General features: G+C 40.1%; 1 protein-coding gene across 8 annotated transcripts in view; it reads left to right on the top strand.

Moving 5' to 3' along the window:
- Positions 1–22,838, top strand: part of TRAK1 (trafficking kinesin protein 1) — a 127,009-nt gene that overhangs the window by 54,250 nt on the left and 49,921 nt on the right. For 7 of the 8 annotated variants that reach the window (XM_085051331.1, XM_085051328.1, XM_085051330.1 and 4 more), the window contains exon 3: positions 6,896–7,090. Coding sequence is in view for 7 of the 8 variants with exons in the window: in XM_085051328.1 (XP_084907454.1) it covers positions 6,896–7,090 (195 nt within the window). In the remaining variant the exon portion in view is untranslated. Of the gene's footprint in view, positions 1–6,895; positions 7,091–16,472; positions 16,785–22,838 lie in introns of those variants that run through there. The other variant, XM_085051333.1, reaches the window with a different exon arrangement.

Here is a 22,838-nt window from a genome sequence, read left to right as displayed (position 1 = left end):
AAGTAATTTTCTTTGCCCTTGAAGCTAACAATTTGCTTTACATTGAGACACATGTGGGCTGTGTGTGTACCATTCTAAGTTCAGTAGTATTATTTGTAAGGCTTTAGTACAGTTAGCCACATTCTGGGCATCCTAGAACCAAGACTGAATAGGAATATGGTAAGTTCTGGGGTTTTACTCTGTACATATGCCTGTAATTGTTAAATAATTCTAAAAAAACACTTGTAATTATAGACCTCAGTCACTGTGTAGTGACTGTGTCTATGTGGGCATATAGAACTCAAATAATGGATGACTACAGGCCGTGGTTTCCTCTTCAGCAGCATAAGTAGCAGTCTAATTGTGTGGTAGAAGTTTCTTCCCTCTGCTTTTCATTTTTATGTGGATCTGTTTAGAGTGATAATGATGAGTTCACTCCATTCCATCACTGTCTAAATGGACAGAAAGCATGGAGAAGATGCAGCTGTTGGGCTGTTCCAAGCAGCCGGAAAATATCTGCTGGAAAAACATTCAGAGAAAGACCATCCTCTAGCATCCATCATTGGAATATGGTTAGGCTTGTGGGTCTGCTGAAAAAGGAGAATGCTAATGTAATCACGGCCTCCTGGCTGCTTGTTGAGCTAGATTAGGTGACTGATCTCAGTATCACATGGAGCAAAATCAGCAGTCAAAATGCACTACTATTTGGCATGGAATAGCCTCAACTTGATGAACTTCGATTTCTTGTGTTACATGTGGCTGGACTTTAGCCTCCATGCTGTAGCCCTTTTCCGCAGAGAACCTTACTTTTACTTAACTAGTTTGGAGCCAGCACTGGAATTGACCCTTGTCAGGTATTGTGTGCTTTTTATTTTTTGGAATTGTTACTTATTTACTGTCCATTCTCAAAGATTTAAAACAGAGAAACTTAAAGAAAATTTGAGAGAGCTAAGTGTTAAGGGTGAGTCTACTATGTGTGTGGGAAATAGGACAGGACTGAAAACCAAAGAGAAGACATATGTGGTCCCATGAAGTAAAGTAGCAGATTTCTGTATTCTTTTAGCTTTCTTCAGAGAGTTTCTTTGTTTTTCTTATCCCGAGAGTGACTATTAAGGCATATTTTTGTTTGCTTTTGGGGTTTTTTTTTCCTGTTGTTTTGGTTTGGGCTTATTTCTTTGTTTACTTTGTTTGTGTTTAAGGAGAGGGTGTTTACACTGCCCCTCTCTGGTTGTGGACTGAGCACCAGCTGCTGCGGTTTGATGCAGTGGAGTTTCCTGGAAGATGCTCAGGGTGGGCATGTGATACAGCCTGATGACCAAAGCTTGTGTTTAGAAGGTTGCCAAGCAGCGCAGCACTTCCCTGAGGTCACACCCAGAGTGGAGTTGTTCTGCTGCACACACCACTTCTGTTCAGGGGTTGTTTTGCTGTGCTCAGAGGAGGCACATCAGGGTGGCACAGCTGCTCTGTGCTGTTTGCAAGGTGTTGGCTTCCATCAGGACTGCAACTCAGGGGCACTGTGCTCTGGAAATGATATTATCTCTGGGTAGTTTTCTTGTGGTCTTTCTTGTCATGACTGGTGTGTTCTGGCATGCCCCTTCCTGATCAGAGCCCTGACCCTAGAATGATTCCTGTCAGGGCTGGGTTTGTAAGCCTCTTACCACGATGGGCTGAAAGCGGGAAACTGGCTGGCAAAATGTCCTGTGGGATTTGGGGTTTCGGGTACTAAGGCAGTTCTGCCGGCAGGTGGCAGTTTGTACTGCCGACGGGTTCTGCGAGGCCTGGGAGTCCTTTTAACCTTGGGGAGGGCAGCTCTGCTCTGAAGCAAATCAGTCAAACCAGGAACATCAGGGATGGTTTGAACTAGAGTGCAGACAGGCAGAAACTATGTGTTTTATGTTCCTTGTGAGGACTGTACTGATAAGCTGTTTGCATTGTGTTTGTAAAGGCTCCTGCAGATACCAAGCTCTGAGATTTGTAGAGTTCATTTTCTCTGTGTATGTGCTTTCCAAATGTTTTGGGGTTTGTTTGTTGGCCACCACCCTCCCCATGCTCTTCTCCCTTCTCTTTGCTCTAGGTTCATTTTTTGAATTTGTAATTTGTTCTAATGTGAAGTTCATGCTGAAATTGAGTAAGTGCTACTTGTTTATTGGTCAAGCTAGGTTTTTCTTTCCTACAGTAAGATACACCTCTAGCCATAAACAGGTGAAACCCAAAAGTCTGGTAGGGAATAGAATTTGACAGATGAGCTGCTTTTAGGTAACCATGTTGATGGGAATGAGATTTTCAAAGCTGTCTGCCTGTGGTTAGTGTTGAACTTAGCTGGAGCTGAAGTCAGTTGACTGAAACTGAATTGCTTCTTCATGAGGCGCTGGCATAGTTCATCCATCCAAGTAACGCTGATGGCAAAGTGTGTATGTGACTCTCTATGGAAAGTGACCTAACGTTTTGCATGGCTGTGTGAGTGCAGGATGAAAAGGACAGTGGGTGACAGCACCCCACATGATGCTTGTGATCTCTGTGTTATGTGCAGGGGGGAAGGCATTCCTTGAGGAGCTGTGCTATCTCCATACAGTCAGCTCCCATTGTTTTAGACTTCTCACTCTATTTTCTGTATGATCAACTCCTTGTTCACTTGTCGGCAGAGGAGGGGGATGTAAGTGTGCATCTGAAAATAACCAAATGTACTCTCATTCTCTCATGGACGTGGTTGTCCTACAAATTATTTCTCTTTCTCTGCACATGAAAAATTTTAAAAAGACAAAACAAAGGAATGGGGGAAGGAAGAAGACACACTCCCACCTTCACTTCAGTCTCCATAATGAACAGTTGGTTTACTATATTTAGAGCATTTTTTATGGATAGAGGTGTGCCTAGAAGAAAGGGAGCTGATGAAATAGTCAAAGGTACCCAGATCAGCAAATATAATAAAAGTTCTTCTAAAGAAATATAAGCAAGCTGAAACAACCAGTGAAACTTTAGTGGCTGTCTTAAGTTGAGAGACATGAGGTAGAGAGGTTTAATATGTCCAGAAAAGGATAAATACACCAGCCAGTCAAATGCCAATGTATGGAAAGATATGAAATAAGCTAGTAGTTAATCCATTAGTAACTACCCAAGGGATACTGAAGTGGGAAGAAATATGCAGAAGAGAGCTCAGCTGGAATGTTCTGCCTGTTTTGCATCTTCTTTATGGAAAGAGAAGATTGGAAACTGTAACAAGAAATTAACCAGGACAAAAGTCTTTGAAAACATTTGTTTTAATCTCATTTAGAAAACAGGAGGAATGTTATCAAAAATTACTGCAAAGCAGATTGAGCACCATCTTCATTTCCTGAGGAACAGGACATGGAGAAATACATTTTGCAACAAAACAAGTGAGGTGGGGTGTTCATGCATTTAAGCAAAGGAGAAACTAAAGCAGTGGAACATGTTACTCACAAAAATAATATGAAAAAGAGTGAAATTTGTTTATTTTTTAATATTGAATTATTTCTATGAAGTGCTGAAAGCTAGAGTTGCAAGAGCATTAGCAAATCTTGTTTCCTAATTTTTATATTTCAGTAGCAGAACCTGGAATGATGCATGCTTTACTGAGAATCCTGAATTCATAATTCATTAGCCATTTAACTTGGTTTTAATCTGCTTTTACAAATTTGTTTGCCAAGTGTGTCCAGAAAATTGAAAGCTGAAAATTGCTTCGATTACAAAATCCGGGATCCATAACAGCAGTCCAAAAGGATATAGTTCAGCGACATTTTGTTGTATCCTTTTTTATTGATGATTAGTTAATTGTTTCAAGTGTAAGGTGTTATATTTTTCCTCAATAAAATGAAGGTACCACCTAGGACAAGAAGTGGTGCTTTTGTGTCTGTTGGATATCACTTAATCATAAATCACAATGACAGATGAGATCTTGGGTATTCTTAGTAGAAAAGTTACCTAATTGTTTATCTTTGCAGTTCTAATCAGAAATAATAAAAAAACCTCTCTGAAAACACAGTCAGGGTCTTCTAAAAAGGTACCTGGTGTTTGAGAATGGACCATGGTGTTAGTCTGCATGTCTTCTCATAACAAATTTGTGCATCTCAGAAAAGGGAGGGGAGGAAAAGTGAAGGGGAAGAGATTGTGTAATCGTAGCACTGAGAACATTGCCATGATTTAAATGGTGAACTAATGTTTAGTCATGAACAAGGGTAATTATGGTGTCCTGTTTTTCTAAATAGGCAATTACATCAGAGCCTGTTCCTGTTTCCTGCTGGTATACAGGTTCTTAAATTGCAATAGAAGTTAATGACAGTAGTATCATAATAGCGTCATAAGAAGTTGCCTTTCCAATTACTCATTAATATCTTTTCCAGTTATTAGGCCTTCTGAATTTTTGCATTTTTCGGAAGGGGAGAGCTAACATTTCAGCCAGAAAAACTACCCCAAAACAATCTCACTGAAAAAAAAATCAACTCCCTGTTCTTGTCATTGAGAGCAATAAGGTAATCTAAAGATAGATATATAGATATATAGTCTTTTATGTGTAGACGTGTACACAGAAAGGTCTTTGAATGTCTAGTGGATGTCAGCAGGTGTTTTTTAGAGATGCCCTGGCCTTTCTGAACTCAGATGGTTGCAGGTGCTGAGATGATGCTGTCAGCAATTAAAAAGGTAGCCAGGGAAAAAGAAAGGCTTGTGGTTACAGGCTGGCTCTCATTATTCAAAGCATGGGTAACAGATCTTGTTTCTCAGTGGAAGTCAGTAGTCCCTCTGAGAGGGCTGGAAGGACCTCTTAAATTGATGTGTGCAGACTGATTCTTACATTGCACAGAAAAACAGCATTGCTACACATGTGGGCATCTAACTGCAGTGAGGGTTGGAGGACACTCACATATGTACAACAGTTAGCAGAACAGTCTGGATGAAAGCAGAGAAGAATACTTTCTGATATGTAATAGCAAACTCCATGAACCATTAAGTATAATGCAGCTTTCCCAAGTGGATTATAGTTCTAATCATCTGGATTTTGTGAAGTGTGTAGGCAGGAGATTGACAGTATGGGTACATCTTGGTATCCTCTATCTTGTTGTCTGATAGAATAGCAATGTTGCAATTTTTAGTGCTTGGGATGCTTTTGACAATGCAATTTCTGGATTATAAAGATAAAAACGTGGTAACTTACAATGTATAGAAAAGTATGTGTCACTTGCCTGTTCTCTACTTCCTCCCCTTTGACAGAGGTGAGTTCCACTAGGTTATGCTAGAATTGCAGTCGACATCAATCCTGCAAGAATAAATTTCTCTTACAAAAATCAGTGCCTTTGTTTGGAAGCAGCAAGAGCAGGTCTGCCTTACAGGCAGCTGACAGGATGGGAAGGGCGCAATCCTCGTTGGCACAGCTCAGTCCCTTTGTTCCCAAGCAGGGCCAGAGGTGCTGGCAGCAAGGGTTCCAATTGACTCTCCAGGGGTTGATCATCAGACAAATGCCAGCAATCCAGGAAGCCTGGCCAATGAGTCTGTCAGCAGGGAACAGAGCTGGGCACAGGCCTGCCCACAACACTGCACAGGGCAGGACCAGGGGCTTGGGTGTACGTGGGGCTCCTGGCAGAGGGTGCTGGCCGGGGACCCTGATGAGCCTGGTCAGAGCAGTAAAGGCCCATGGGAGCACTCAGGACAGTGAAAGACTTGGCTATTTACTCTGGAGTGAGTCTCAGCAAGAGTTGCAAAACCTATGACATTGGTTAAAGAGGGAGCTCTGGTGCATTGCTCTTCCAAAAAAGGCTTAAATAACTCTTCCTTACTTTGTGTGTGGGGGTATGGGTTGTGCTGGACGGTGGTGTTTCCCCTTTGTTCTGGTGTGGAAATGGAAAGTGCGCAGATTGATGCACTAAGTATTTACTGAAAAGATACCATGGGTTGCTCAGTTTCTTAGTAAGTATTTAGTGTGACATTGTATTTAATGGTGTATAATAATTAAACTTACATATTTAGAACTGTCGTGACTGTTTTGGGTATTGATACACTCACAAAATTCTTCATTATAATAAATACAGGTTGGAAGGTACCTCTGGAGGTAATCTGGTCTGACTTCTACTAAAAGCAGGTCTTTTACAGTAAGTGCTCATGGCACTGTTTACTCGACTTCCTAGCCTCTCTGTGCCCCTGTTTGACCATCCTCATGGTAGAAAAGTTTCTACCTTGAATTGGGATTTTTTGTGTTAAAACTTCTCAGCTACTTCTTGGTCTAAATTTAAAGCTCTAATTTTAATTGAAACATTTTTGCAGTTGTTGTTGGCTGTCAGTATCCATTTTAGAACCGTGTGCACACATGATATATTTGTGAACATGAGGGGCTGCAGCACAAAATGCAGGTCAAGATAATGTCAAAAGGTGCCATAGAAGTTCCTGTAATCATCTTTACCAGTGTGTCTTAGGTGTGAACTGTGACACGTTTGCTGTTGCAATCCTGGATTTCTGTTTTGTTGACAAAAATCTGCCAGCAGCAAAGGCAAAAAAATTTGGTACTAAATTGTGGTCTAAGACCAAGTTAAGGAGATATGTAAGGCTTGGAAGCTGAAAATGATCTGTGAAGTAGAACATCAAAAATGTACATTCCTCTGTGCACCAATCCTTCCTTCATCGTCTGGCTGTAACTGGCTCTCTATTCCCCACCCTGCTATCTTCAGTAGATGTCCCTGCTTCTAGAGATGAGGCTTTTTGTCACTAAGAGAGCATGACCTTGTGCTGTCTACTAGTAAATATGCTATTTTAGGATAATTTGTACCAGGCATATTTTCTAAGCTTATTTGTATTGAGCTGTTCTTTACATGCAGCAGAATCTTGTTGATATCAAAACAAACCAATATCTTTGAAAGCTTGTATGTATAGTACTCAAGGCAACTAACTGAGATTCTTCTCTTTCTCTTACCAGATGTGTGCAATAGTACCAATCTTCCTGAAGTTGAAATCATCAGTCTCCTGGAAGAGCAGCTGCCTCATTATAAGCTAAGAGCAGACACCATCTATGGTTATGACCACGACGACTGGCTTCACACACCTCTCATTTCCCCAGATGCGAATATTGACTTAACAACTGAGCAAATAGAAGAGACCTTGAAATACTTCCGTAAGTCAAAAATTCAGAAATTGTACTGAGAAACAAATAAAATAGTGCTATTTTTGTTACCTTCTTTGAAGTATCTGTGCAATTCTTTGAAAGCTGTGGAAAGCAAGAGAACTGTTTGAGATTTATTGCTTTGGTCTCTGAGATTGTGGTAGACAGAAATAAAGGGAACATTTAATCAAGAACAGCCATTGCATTTGCGATTTATGCATGCACCGTTCCACAGTATCAAATACCGGAGAAATATGAAATACTTCTTTTTGCTTGTGATCTCTCTCAAAAAGACTGAAATTTCTGTATCCGCACAACTTTGAAAGCTTAAACCTCTTTCCATATCCACTTTTTTTGAACGTTTTCTCTGACACATTGCACTGTTGTGTGGTGGCACTATGTGCCAGCATCACAGCATGACATTAAATCATTTTGCTGCAGCTTATGCTTCTAGAAAAGACTGGTGAAGAACCAAACCGACCATTTGGTTGAGATGGTTTGTCCCTTCATTCTTTCTTTTGTTCATATTCATACTATCAGGCAAAAAAAAATTTTGCGCCTGGAGGGAACACGAGTAGAGTTGTGACCTTTGTGGTTATTCATTCTTTTGTTTAAGGCTGTAGATACTTAATTCATGATGAATGAATTCATGTCTCTCTGGTTTCTTCTGTTGTGGGTATTGACTTAGGTGTGCAGTTAGAGAGGGCTTCTGTGATTCATCTCAATTACTACTATGCTAAAGCAATAGCAGCGGATTTACAAGGATTATAGTAGTAGGTAAGTTAAGTTAGACTTTCTGAGTCACTAGAGCTTCAGAAGGGATGAGTTACAGGGCTCAGCACAAACCTGTACAAAGATGGCTTCATTGTATTTTGAAGCACCTGAACAATCATTTTGTAAGGAGCACAGCTGGTAAAGAAAAACATGAGTAGTGTGAATAACTCAGTTTCTGGTGTTCATGCTTTAATAAAGGGCACAAAGTATTTTAGTAAATACCTTCCATATGCTCTCTACCTACCCCCAATAGCACAAAACCAGTGGGAAGGGTGGCAGATCTGTGGAATCAAATATACTACCCCTGGTTTTTTATTAGCCCATTAGTGCTGTTATAATGATGGCAGAAGCTGGCTTAAAAAAATATTTTGAAATGTAAGGTTTCCAAAGTCTTTAGTAACCTGATTAACACTGTCTCACAAATAAAATTGTCTGCGTGGGTGGGCTGTTGCAATAACCATGGGAAAAATGTTTTGCTAGTGGAACAAGGAACTCAAAAATCCCCGTGGCAGCGTCCTTCTTCTGGCAACTGAGACAGTGGGGCTTGCAGGGGTGTGTGACTGCTGGGGATGGATACGAAACACAACCTGTGTAGAGGATGAATTGAGAGCAGCCCTGAGGAGAAGGACTTGGGGATGTTGATTGACAGCTCAATCTGATCCAGCAAATGTGCACTTGTAGCCAAGAAAACCAAATGCATCCTGGGCTGCATTGAAAGAAATGTGGTCAGCAGGTCAGGGGAGGTCAAGGTCAAGGGAGGTGATTCTCCCCATGTACTCTGTCCTTATAAGACCCCCACCTGGAGTATGTGTCCAGCTCTGAGGCCCCCAACATAAGAAGGATGTGGATCTGTTGGAGCGAGTTCAGAGGGACACAAAGATGATCAGAGGGCTGGAGCACCTCTGCTGTAAAGACAGGCCAAGAGAGTTGGAGTTGTTCAGCCTGGAGAAGAGAAGGCGTTGGGGAGACTTCAGAGCTTTCGGTACCTAAAAGGGGATACATGAAAGAAAGAGAGGAACTTTTAAGGAGGTCCTGTAGTGATAGAACAAGGGATAATGGTGTTAAACTGATAGAGGGTCAGTTTAGATTAGTTATATGGAAGAAATGCTTTACTGTGGGGGCGGTGAGGCAGTGGAATAGGTTGCCCGAAGAAGCTGTGGATGTCCTCTCCCTAGAAATGATCAAGGTGAGGTTGAATGAGCCTTCGAGCAACCTGGTCTAGTGGAAGCTTCCCTGCCTGTGGCTGGGTGTTTGGAACTAGGTGACGTTTAAAGGTCTCTTCCAATGCAAATCCTCCTATTCTCTGAAAATGAAGCTGCAAACAACAGAGAAATTGGATAGCATAGCTGCCTGAAACTGTGAATACTTAACAATTTTATCTAGCTTTTAGCTTACAGGCGTAATGACTGCGGTTTTACCATGTTGTTGTGATTGTAGATTTCTTCCAGTCAACTGGCTTAAATGAAAAAACAAAATTGACTGTAATTCCTGCCACAGTGTATATTTTCTGCTTTTATTGGCAAATAACTGCTCAAAAAAGAGGAAGCAAGCAAGGAGATCTTCGATAAAGAAATGCTTATTTCTTACTGCTTACAGGCAAACACTTGTGTATAGTAGTTCAAGAAATTTAAGCAAATTTGGGTCAAGCCTTAGACTTATACCCTGGAAACTGAGAGCTCTGATTTTACCCTTGTTCAGTTATTTTGAACAAGTGATAGACTGCAGCTATAGATGAGAGTGCAAGATCATAATAAATTTGCATGTTTCACAATTACTGCATTGATTGCAAGCAATTGGTTTACAATTGGCAAAATTATGAAAGTAAAAATGGTATTTTAAGTGAGTTGGCAGAAAAGTTCTGTGAATTGTGCCACCACTACTTTGGTGTTCCAGGGTGTGTCTGCTTGCCCAATTTTCAGTGCTGCAATTAAGCCACCTGTCTTGTGCCTGTTTAATATGTTTCAAAAGCCTGATGAGGGTGTGAGCAGATACTGTAACTTGTCTCTTTGAAAGTTTGGTTTTTGAATGACTTATTAAAATTTCCTTGCAGTTGTTTGACTGCCTGTTGAGATTAATGCTGATTTGTAACCTGTTGATGGAAATGTGATGAGTTTCCCACTGTGTTGATCCATATAGGATAAGAATCAGCAATGACCTTTAGGCATACTGCTGTGGTTTGTTAGAACAGATTTTTCTGCCTTCCTGTGGCTTTTTATTTTTGAGATCCTCAGTCCAATTCACAACCACAAAGGCTCAGAATCAGTCAGAACCTGCTGGGCCACTTAACGCAAGATGACGGACATAAGTCTACTTGGCTCTCCTTTTTAATTAATTTTTGAACATATTGGTAGAGAGATGAATAATCAAATATCCAAGCATTGTAATTTATTTGCTGCTTTTTGTGGGGATTTAAGCTATAACACAGGATGGGTGATGTAGAGAATTAATTCTTAAAATTTAGTTGGCCATTGGGTAAGAAGGGAATTGGGAGGAACTGAACAGTATTAGGCCTACAACTGTTCTTTTACATTCTGGAACTCCGAAGCACATCTTTATTATTTCCTTCAGATGGGAGGCTGAGCCAGTTTCTGCCAAATGAATAAAATAATACTGATCTTATCCTAAAGCATAATCAAATAAATGTCATCTGACCAGTCCCATTAAACTGTTGAGGCAGAGTGTCTTTTAAGTAAGCCTAAATGAATGTAAGACACAGCAAAATGACATTCCATCTCCCTGCCCCCAGATTATGGGCAGTCAAGCTCACTTTTAGCTGGTGGCTGTGGGGAGGTCTGTGTGAGAGCCAGGCCTAGAGCACAGCTCTCTGAGCAGAGCAGGCACAGCAGTCTGGGTTTTTTCTTGGCAACTTAGGGGGACAGGGCCCATCTGGGAACTCTCTGAGAAACTGAGGGTGCCCACTGCTGCATGTAAGGTAAGGTAAAGGTAATGTGAGCCACAGCAATATGGGCCTCAGGAAGCCCTAGTGGCTTCTGAGAAGCTGTCAGCTGCCCTTGACCCAAGAGTGTCCTGACTCTTTGGAGCTGCTGCTCCTTAGGGATGGTCAAGCACCCTTTTGGCTGGTGGTTGGGAGAAAGTCCTCTCTGACAGCCAGGTGTGGAGCACAGCTCCCAGACACAGCCAACAGATGTAGTAATTTCCGTGGAATGGTGCAAAGAAGGGATCCTCGTCTGAATTCAGAATAACCCAAGCCTTCCTTCAGATCTGGTGGCCATGTGTTATGGGGTACATTCTTCAGGTTTTGGAGCACCTGTCCCTGAGGGCAGAGACTTCAGCCCAGGCAGAGACTTTAGCCCAGACAGAGCTTCAGATTGGGAATGCAGCCCTGCAAGAGTCAGGGTACTGCAAGTGCCTAGAGCTTCTCCCTAACATGTGGCAGAGGTGGCCTTGTTTTATGCAGGAGGTGTGCTGCTGTTGAAAAGCTGTCACCAGGTGGAGAAGTTGAGAGGAAGTCAGCAGGCTATGCAGCATCAGGGAGGGTGAGACACAGACAGGATTTAGGAGTGTCTGAGACACTAAAGGATTGTGCTCCCATTCAGAGGGACCTTGACAGGCTGGAGACATGAGTCAAAAGCAGTCTGGTGCTAGTCAGCAGAGGGAAGTGCAAAGTTCTGCAGCTGGGTAAGAACAAAGCTGTGCACCAGCAGATGTTGGGATCCAGCTGCAGGAATGCAGCCTTGCAGGAAAGGACCTGGGCCATCCTGGTGGACATAAAAGTGAACATGAGCCAGCAATATGCCCCTGCTGAAAAGTAGATTAATGTCATCCTGAGCTGTATTAGGAGTGTTGCCAGCCATTTGAGAGAGTTGTACTCAAAATTGGTGAGGCCACCCCTGGATGCTTGGTCCCATTCTGGGCTCCGTTATTCTATGTTCCTTCAGTGTAATGTATTCCTTTTCTCTCCCAGGAAGCTGCAATCATGTCTGTCAGTGGGTTTTTTTCCTTGTTAGAAAAATAGGTCATAACCATGCAGCTGTAATATTTTTGTCTAGCCAATCGAGCATGGTATTAAGCTCAACTTCATTTTACAAATGTTTTTGCTGTCGCCAGGAAAAATATTAAAAAACAAAAAAAAAAAAGGAGATTGTAATGTACATTATTTCCAGGGGGTGAACAGTTTGCAAAATTTGTTTCTTTAAAGCTTTATTCTTGATTTTCTTTATTCTAGATAGGGTTGTATTCTCTTAAATGTCTGGCTCTTGCTATTATAGTCTTATTTATGGTGTTTAAGTGTGCCCAGTGATACCTTAATTAAACTACACAGCTGGTTTTGCAGGAAGGTTGCCAAAGATGACATCAATTTTGATTGTATACAATGCAAAAATACTGCTCTCCAGTAATTATTTGGGGGGAGGGAGAAATAATCCTTTCATGTAGAAAATAGCTTTTTGTCATTAAGTACTTTAATTTCATCTGACTGCCCTTGTTTCGTGTTAAATTGTTTGTTTCAGTAGGGGAACAGTTAGACCCTTTTCTGCATTAGAAAGGTCTTTTGCTTGTACCAGGTGAGGTCAGTGTGCCCTTAGGGTGTTCATAAGACATGAGCTCTGTCCCATCTGTAGGAAACACTTGTACTGTTTTGAAGCCCTGAATAATCATCCCAATTTGATGAAAGAGAATCAATCAAATCTGAAGGACCCATTTTTCTAAATACCAATTCTGAAAGCTGCTGGTAATAATGCCCTCAGTGCTCTAGATTTCACTCTGGGTTCTGCTGTTTCCAGGTTAAGCAAGACTTCTTGCTAAGCAAAATACTGCACTGGAAGAGATCACTGTCCTAAGTTGCAGAGTTGTTTGCTCTTACTAAATGTGTAGTCACAGGATGACTCCTATTAATTTTCTTTTCAATAAAAGAACATTTCTCCTGTTCTTTTAGAAGGTGAAATCACCAGTAACTCTTCCCTTCAGTAAATGATTCCAGTTTAGGAATAAATGTGACAGTCCATACTTGATAATCATTTGGGATTTTAAATGTGCCTGCTTTGTCAGTGTGCAAAGTACGTATTGTTGCAATGCCTGACTGTGATCAATATGCATTGCATAGTGGTGGCCTGTACAGCTACTGCTCTGATAAAAAGGACTCCAGATGATGTTAATGGGATGGGCAACTTTATCCTGAGCCGTGGTGACTGTACTGGTGACTGTAGAAAATGATGACGCGATACGGTGTTTCATTATCTGAACCAACCTGAGGCTGTAGCCAAGAGAAGAAATGTGACCCAGAGGTAATCAAATAAGAGGTAGTCCATTGCAGCTGCCATGGAAATACTCCATCCAGCTCCAGTGTTCAGTTTCAAAACATCCTCACAGAATTGTAAAAGGTTTGGAGAAAAAAGCTGAGAATGACTAAGCATGGAAAAACAGGATTTATAGTGACATGCTATGTAATGACATCCTTTTAAGACTTTATTTGCCAGAAGAGATGACTTGCTGCTGCTTTGCACCCAAGCAGAGCAGTTCACTACAGTCCTGACCGTGCTGCTATGGGGTAGATAAAGTACCTTTGTCAAAAATTCTCTTCAAACAAACAAAAGGGTTTGTGTGGTTTTTATAACCTGGGTAATTTAGGTGGCTCAGTTTAATGTTGACCTATGGCTTGGATTTATTTCAGAAAAAAGGAAGGAGAGGCCTCTTGAACTTTTTAAGCCATCTTTTCTGCCTAGTGAAACCCCTTTGTAACCACAAACTTAATAAATGCTTAGTCTAGCTGTTCACAGTTGACTGCCAGAATTCTTTATCAATCTGTATGTTTTGCCCTGTGGGGAACAGATAAAAGTGGGGGGCGTTATCTAGTTAGATGTAAACATTAAAAAATAGATCAAAATTTAGCAGCTGAAAGGGAATGCTGAACAAATGTGAATAGCTGTATTTAGATTTGGAATAGGAAAATGCAAATTCCTTATAGTTGCAGACCTATTACCCTAAATCTTTTTTTTAACCCCATTTTATATGAACTTTTAGGCAGGTAACACAATATTACCCCAACCAAATGTAGCATTGCAAGATGGAGGTTTGAATACACAGAGGTTCAAAGTTTGTAGAATCAGTCCACTAGCAAAATGTACCGTTTTGATAAGTTTATTTAAGATGAATAAGATACACCACTGTAGTTTACTTAAGATGAATCTGATACACCACTGTAGGAAGGAAAAGTAGGGCTGCAGAGGTTGAAAGTAGGTTCTGCAAGTGTGCAGCTGCTTTGTCAGTTTGGTCACAAATTCAACTTGACAACCCTTCTAACTTTATAGAGCTACAATTCCTCATATAATTGAAGGGATGCTTGGGAATGGATACCTGGATAGTATTCTGTCTGCCCAGGGTTTTTGTCTTCATGCTGGGAAGATAATACACTTATTCTATATTTCCAAGTCTCTTGAGGAGTTCTAAAATCATTTATCCACACAAGTGATTTTCTCCACAGAAAAGTAATGCCTTTCTGGATTGCACCAGTATGCTTCCAATCAGATCTGTAAAAAAATATCATTAAAACAAACAAACAAACAAAAAAGCCCTAAGCCCCTATCTTGAACTATTTTTATCCTGCCTCATTGAAAGGGACTGTGTGCTGTGGGAAGGACAGTGAGAAGAAAATTCTAGCATATTGAAGATTTCCTTTGTTTAAAATGTCAGCAAACAGAAAAAGGAGATTGTACCTGCAGCAATTTAAGCTGGTAGTCAGTGTTAATTCTTTCTATTTTAAATGCTTATTTAATAGCATTACCAGACTGAAATTACCTTTTGGACAAAAATAATACAAGTGGAACAAATAGCTTGTCTGCAGAGCAATTGAGTTGATGTTGCCATAGGAACCTTTATTTTTCTCTGGTGGTATTTTAACAGTGTAGCCTTAATTGCATTTAATAGCGTGTATAGTTCTTTCCTTGTGAGTATGCATAACTGAATCTCTGCAAGACTCAAAGCTACTGCAGTGATAATTTCTTATACCAGTAAGGCTGAAATACTAACGTGGTCCAGAAACTGATGCATTTTCCTTTGCATTGACTATTCCTTACCTATTTCTGTTACAGAAAAGCAAAGTGGTACCAGTCACGGAGTAGAATAAGTGATAACAACCTAGAGGAGATATGAGTGAGGATGAACTTAATAGATATCTGCAAAACCATGAATGATTGAAAAGGAGAGATGAACTGAGCGTTCAGATTTCCAGAGCTGGAAGCATCAAATTAAGTTAGTAAATGTGAGTTGAAAAGCAAAAGCTGGGGGTTTTGTATATCATGAGCAGTAGATGTGGAACTCCTAGCAAGAGGATGTTGGAGGTGCTAAAAATGTACGTGGGCTCAAGAATAGAGAGGATAAGTCATTCAAGAATTGCTAAAAGTAGCAGTAGCTGTATCTGTCTCAGGCTGTCTCTGAAGATGAAAAAATTGGAGTTTGGGAGGGCAGTTGTGGGAAATTTTGGGTAGCTCTCTGTTACCTGCTCATGGCTGTTCTTGTGGATGGAGAGTCTTTGGCTAGACAGATGCCACAGACTTCCTTGGTCAGACCCAATATGCCTCCTACCTTGTAATATTAACATAGGTCATCACATTGACAGGTAATCTATCCTCACATTGATAGGCAATCTATCCTAGTGCTTCTGCTGGTGTTTGCAAAGAAATTGCATCTCCTTAAAAAGGGGGAGAAATGGGTGAAGAATATGTTCTGGTTATGAACAAAATGGATGTCAATCCCCTTGGTATCTGTACCTGCACATATTCAGACATGCTTTTTGAGTTGCTGTGTTTGATGATTTATTGCCATCTGTTCCTCAGACAGGTTCTCTTCTAATACCTTAAACACAATTTTGTTGGAGGCTGCAAAAGTATTTTCATCCATGTCCAAAGCACTGAACCCCAAACATTAAGTTATTTTGGGTGATGACCTTCAGCGTTTTTAGGAAGAGAGTAGTGAAAATTTGGCCTAACCTCTTGTTTTCAACTATGAAACTCAGATGCTTGGGAAAAAGAAGGGGCAGTGGTTCATGGAGAGGGCAAAAAGTAGAAACACATTAGCTTTTTTTTGCAAGGAGAAATGTATTGCTGTCTTCATTTTGCTGATTCTTTCTTTTTTTTTGTTTGGCATTTCTCAACAGCAGGATGCAGAAAGCATTCTATTATATCAGACCAGAATAGTGTAACAAAGCAGTAACACAGTTTAATTTTCCATGGGAAAGGCAGGCTTTTTTCAAAGTGTGTGGAGGAGAGTAGTAATGGACTAGATTTTCATTATTAATGTACTGCATGTCCCCAGTGAATTGCAACAGTGTGATGCTCTTGTTCTGTGAGCAGCAGCAACGAGTTGTATCGTCTTTCTTAGCAAGGATTTTTGTTTCCAGTATGGAGGACTCCTTCTAGTCTGCAAAGCCAGAAACAGCAAAATGCATTTTCTTCATCTCTGCATCGCTTTTGGAGCCAGCTCATCTCCATGGCAACACATTAGCCTGAAAGAGATGTGGAGACTGGGGAGGGAAGGAATGAGTTAGAAGCAGCCGGGCGGTGGTGTGTGTCCCCAACGTCAGCGCATCAGCCTTTTGATAGGAGGATTTTGTTAACACCCATCCAAGGCTCCTGTGCAGAGCTTCTTTATTAGAGGAGCCGCCAGGGCATCTGCTTCCTTTCTGCATCCTTTTTCTATTTTTTATTTTATTTTAATTTTTTTTTTCCCAAATACACCCCCCACGCCCTGCTTTTATTTTAGTTGCGGCCTCAGAGAAGATGTGCAGCTCATTTTCAGCTTCCCGTGAGCTGCCTTCTGCTCTGGCATTTTGCAAAGGGAGGAAGGCATGGCTGCATTTCACTTGACCTTAGCAGCGAAGTGAAATCTCCTGTATGTCACTGAAGGATACTGACTATGCAGAAATTTATTGAAGCAGATTATTATGAACTGGACTGGTATTATGAAGAATGCACGGATGGTAAATATTTCTTTCTAGTCTCTTGTTGCAGACTTTGGAGCTTGTAAGACCGGAGCATCATTATTCAGTGTTTTTTAAAAGGAAATACCCAGAAAAAGGCAACACCCTGGTGAAGCAGAGATGCCTGCACCTCTTTTGCACCTCAGCATCTCTTGTGAGTGTGCTGCAAGAGACTCTGCTGTATAGCTTTCTCCTCTCCGAAGGGAGTGGCAGAGCAGCATATGCACTGTATGAGCAGTCTTTGGGCAGGGGAAGGGATATTTGAAAAGCTAATAGTATCTATAATAATTGAACTGAATTTAAATATACTAATGGTAAGATTGATTATTGGTTCGAGTTTTAAGTCTGTGTTTTTTCTGCATTACCAACATTCTGTAACATGTATGTATTCGATGTGTTAAGAGGCAGTACATGTTTTCTCTCTGGTTATTTGTCTGTGGAAGACATTAAAAAATACAGTTTCTTAATAGTGAGCAGGTTAACTTTCTGAATCGGAAGAATTATGAACGCTGGCAAGCAGTATCTTTTGTACCTCTTGCAATTTTTATGTAATGTTTGCTAGGGTGATTATTTCTGTATGAGGACACTGAATGTTTTCATCAGGCTTGTGAAGGCACACAAGAAAGGGTAAGCAATTGCTAAAATTGTATTCTCTGCAGCATGGAAAAATCATGATCTCTTATTGATGGCACTCTGAAGCAAGATGCAGCCTTTGGGAATGCAGTAGTTGTATATGGATTTTATTCTGGTTGGAGAGCTTAGCTTAAACGAGGCAAGTCCAAGATCACAGTGAAGCAAAGCACAGAAAGCAGTAAGGAGTGTAGGCCCAGGGGATGATGTACATATGTAAAACACAAAGGTATTTCTATGACAGTGCTTTGATAACAATACCAGAGGGGACATGAAGTGTAAAGATAAGGGTGGCAAAATTTGAATGGTTTTTTATGGTCTTTTGAGTGTCGTGTGCCTCCATTTGTTTCTCAGTACTAGATTTCAGAACTGAATGCAGTTTCAGAAGCTTGTTACCCTTCAACTTGTCTTCCATTTAATTGATTATTCCTGTCCAGGTGTTCAAAGAGAGAGGTGCATATTTGTTTGAGAGATCTGACCACTCTAAGTTGGATTGAATCCATTATGTAACCTTTATCCTCTAGGTTTAACCCTAGTAAATACTGTAGCATCTGATTAATCTGCATGATGTAACAGGCTGAGTTGGCCTGCTTTTAGAAGCTTAAGAAACAGACCAGTTGTACAGTCAGTAGAAACTGTAGCTCTCCCCAGGTTAAGGCTCCCACAGGTAGATTATTTTTCCCAGTTGTTCATTTTTATGATCCTTTGTCTCTCTGGTTAAAGTGTCATTATGTGGAAGTGTGGTGTGCCTGAATGGCTGAGCTAAGAGCTGAGATTGCTCACCCATTTCATCTTAAGGTGTGTGCTGCACTGGAGAAACTGTGGGAGTTCCACAGTAATGGAATAAGCAACAGGTGTTGGGCAAACATATTTAAATACCTTGTGGGACGAGGGCCATGGATTCACAGTAGTGGTTGGTCTGATTCTGGGCTTACAGGTTTTCCTGTGAGGGCTGAGCCCCTGCCCAGAATACTTGTTCCATGAGCTGAGATCTACAGAGAGTCAGCTGGAGTATGTGCTGGCTGTCTGCTTGAAGTATTTGGGAAGTTCTTCCCTAAGAGAAAGAAGGGTTTAATGTCTGATAGGGAAATACCTCTCCAGCAGGTAAGGCATAATGCTTTTTTGCATTTTTTATTAATATTAATTTTTAATTTAAATCTGTAGTTTTTACATGATGAAAGATAGTGCTGTCAGTTGTGTCTCAGCCTCTCAGGTGAACAGCAGTCTCATAGGGTTCATAGAATTTTATGGGGTTTAGCTTTCTTTTGCTTCTCTGAGTTCAGGTGTGTGAGAGGAGGATTTGAGAGATGCAGTGGAAGACACAATCTTAGGCCTTAGATACTGTCATGTTCATTTGTATTTAAAATTGTGTTGGCATTTACCGTTCATGGAGAGAGGTATTCTAATTACAGTCGGAGACAAAGGCAGCGTTATTGTAGAAAATAGAGCTTTTCCAAAAACCTGGATGGATGGCATGTTAAAAGAGATGCCTGTCTCTTGATTGTTTTCTAATCTTTGTGCCATGTATTTGAAGATACCAGAGTAATTTTCCTGAGATTCTTTTTACATTCTATAGAATGAGACAGGCAGTTACAGCTCAGCTGACCTGTTTTGAATACCTATTTTAAGACAAATTGAAGCACAGTCGGAGAGCCAGTTTCTCTGCCGTACATGGACTCTCCAGAGCTCAGATGAATGTGTGCATTCAGTTATGAATCCCACCCAGTTCACCCTTCTTGATAAATACAACATTGGAAAACAGTGGGTGGTACATTAAAACTAATAGGAATCCTCACAAGATAATATCCTACAGAATTATTTTTCTGATGAGATTGTTCATACGTTCTTTGTCAGAGCCTCTGGGACACAGATTTCCATTTAAAAGACGTGACTTCATTTGGTTGCCTTTATTTAATAATTATTTTAACAGCATATGGCTTCTTGTTCTTCCAAAAAAAACCAGTCTAAAATTGTATCAGAATATAACGTTTTAGTGCTATTAGTTTACTTAATAGGTAAAGAAGTGACTCACTGTTACCTCAGATGTAATGAATTTCTGTAATGACTGACATAGTAATGATGTCTTCAACTTGCATTTGGTGGTGTTATGTATTTTAATATAATGCAAAAGAAAAAATGCTCAAAAATAAAAATTTATAAATGTTGACAAAGACTTTCTAGGGTTGGAATAATTAATTAATTCTTTTACATAAGGTCCTTTACAGAGTTTATTTTTGGTAGGAGTAGATGGAAATAGGCAATAAAATGTCACACTCAATTTGAATCACTGATTTTAACTAACATTACAATAAATTGGTATGTCTATAAATAACTAATACATTGTGCTTTTTAGATACATTTTCAAGTATAATATTTTATAATATGAGTGACAGGTGTCACCTTATTTGGCTTTAATGAAGTATATTGTGTAGGTGGAATGGATAAAGAGCTGGGTCTGTACTTGAGTAGGAAAGTAGCTATTTTCATTGCAGACTTGGACAGAACCAGTGATGAAGAGAAAAAGGTAAAAGTTTTGTAGACTCTTATCACGAAAGATGAAGGTATAAACTTTTAGGTTCATTCAGTGTCTTTTTTAAGGAAAAAAAAATTCTTTAAAATCCTGCACGCAACACAACTTGGGTGAAAAAAATGAATACTAAGTCCCCACAAATGACCAAACAACTGAACAAACAGATAAGTATATTCCCATAGAAATTTTTATGAATACGCTTGTTCCCCTGCCTTTCTCTTAGTGCAGTATTTTTCTAATAAATAATACTTTCTAGAGAAATCCAGGTTGACTTTAAATCAAATTACTTTTCTTGTGGTCTCTTCCATTATTTGGTTATTTCTACCTCAACAATTCATAACAATGCATAAATTCAACTGTCTACAATTCCAGATGACTTTGTGAATGTGCAATTTAATTTTTTCCTCCTCCTTTTGTTGGCCACGAGTTTTTGCAATTTCTTGTGGAGGAAATGCTGTCTTTTCCTTTTTGGCCCTGCAAGACCCACGGTGTGCCTGGTTTGTTACACGTGCCGAACCTTCAAGCCCTTTATGTTTGCCAGAGCCACTCCAGTATTTTCCAGCACCCCTTCCTGTATTTTCATCCCACTCACATTGAAATGTTTTTACCACCTGTTATGTTTGCAGTTACTGTTTAGAGCTTCTCTCCTCTGTTCTATTTTCCACTTCACTGATACAATTTATCAGCAAGCTCACTAACTTTCTTTTCAATGACAGTGGACAATGTTACTGCTTGTTCCGCTTGGTCTCTTATGAGTGATTGCTTGCTGTTGCCTTGCTGCTGTTAGTGTGGCGACCCATCAGCCTCTTTGGCCCCTTCTGTGTCCATCCCTGTGGACAGAGTAACTCTGGTGCTACTCTGAATCTTAGTGGATGCTGGCACTGGGTATGCCATTGAAATCTGTGAGAATCTTATGAATGCCTTTAGCATGCATGCTCTGAAACAGCCTTTGTTCTATAGGTATGCAGCTAAAATTCTCATTCAGGTTGATCTTGTTTTTCTCCCATGTCTTTTATCTCTGTAGCTGATAAATATAGTTGAACCTTGCTTACATTCACGTAATTGTTGATATCATTTTCCTGGTTTTCTGCTTTTTGCCATGCCTCTTCGTTCTCGTTACTCCTTCATTGACTCCTTTTTCTTTATCAAGTCAGACCTAAGCTATTTCTACTTATAAGCCACATCAGGCAACATGAATTTCAGCATAGAGATATTTTCATCTTTATTCTGCTCAATGGCTAAATAGCCAAATAAATGTTTTCCCACTTCATCCCATTTCTTTCCCTTTCTGCAAGAATAACTTACTGTCCCTTTGGTTGAGTGACAGAAGACCATTTGTGTGGGATTTTCAAAGAGTGGGAAAGATGAGAAACCTGTAGAAATTTGAACAAACTTGACTTTGCTTGGCTGTACATATTAGTAGAAAGCACACATTCAATGACCAATTTGTCCCCCTTCCTGAAGAGCGCACCCAAAACACCGACATTTTTTCTTTAACATGTTCTAAATCTGCTATTTCATCTGCTGTTTTTAGACTTGTTTGCTTACAGAGAATCTCTTTGTTCTAGATGTAGCATTGTTAGTAATAGTTAATTGTGCAGAAGTTAGATATTGTTGTTGATCAAGGAAAGTTAAAATGATTTGAATACCTTGGAGTTCCTTGGAAATAATGAGTCAAGATATGAGGGTTTGTTTGTATTGTGTCCAGCCTCACCCTTCTTCAAACTAGCTGCTGGTTTGTGTGTTTCCTGTTTCATGGCAAAGCTCCTGAACACACTCTGTACCTCAGTGTAAGCGTTGTACTAGGAGTGTGCTTGGAGCATTGCAACCTCCTTAACAAGCTTCCTGACAGGAGGTAGAGGTCTTCAGCTGCTAGTTCGGAGTGGGGATTGCAGCAAATATGCCAAATTTACTTCCCAGTGGCAACCCATAAAAATGAATGTTCATTCCAGTATAAAGTTCCTGAGTATGTGTTTACAGGAAATATTAAAAAACTGTTTTGAATCTTTCCAGATCAGATTGTGTATTTTCAGAAGGGTAAACAATGTAGCTTTTTTTTCCTTTTAATTTTTATCCATAGCTACTTATTGTTTGGCATTTGTTGGCAACCTGGCTCGTAATCTTTAGCAAGTAAATATTCCTGCCCTGCTAAGGGGATGTAATGCAGAATACATGAAAAATTAGTTGATAGTGTGAGGGTGGGACATACATTCCTTCTCCACCCATTATAAATTTGTATCAGTATTATCATATGCTGATATCAAAATAGGCGTTGCAACATGTTCTCTCAGCTTTTGAATGTCAGAGTCCTCCTGTATGGCATGAATTGATATTAGTCACGGCTCTGAAGCCAACTTGTGGGAATGTTCATTTACTCTCCTTATATTGTCATGTATTTTGGATAGCAGCATCCCTGCTTTCAGTGTGTCCTTCATAAACTAGATGGTGCGCTGTAGCTGATTGCTTCTCAGGATTGTCAAAACCACAGCATGTTTGGCAGGGGCGGTCTTTTCTATTTTTAAACTTCAAAATTAAACTTTAAAAGGTGCTTTTTGCATTTTTTTAATATGACTTATTGTTTTGATTACTCTCAATTTCCATTCTCTAGCTATTACTGAAATGTGATAAATTGACACTGAATGGCAAGTTGGTACTTAAGACCCTTACTGTATGATTGTAAGTATTTTAATAAGAATTGATTCACTGTTACAGGGAAGAACTTGAAGGCACAGAAAAGCTCTAAGGTATCAGAAACTAGAAGTAATCCTCATTATTACTAAAATTACACCTTCCTTTGTAATGTTGTGGGGAGAAAGGGACAATCCTATTTTTCCTCCCCACTGAGTTCTTGAGGTTATTGCTGCTGCTGAATATTGCAGTAAATTTTGGCAGTC

This window comes from Lichenostomus cassidix, chromosome 2 (genome assembly GCF_008360975.1).
Source record: "Lichenostomus cassidix isolate B80296 chromosome 2, HeHo_3.0, whole genome shotgun sequence".
NCBI classification, from domain to species: domain Eukaryota; kingdom Metazoa; phylum Chordata; class Aves; order Passeriformes; family Meliphagidae; genus Lichenostomus; species Lichenostomus cassidix.
The sequence above is the reverse complement of the archived record's forward strand: the minus strand, read 5'-3'. Positions and strand labels throughout refer to the sequence as shown.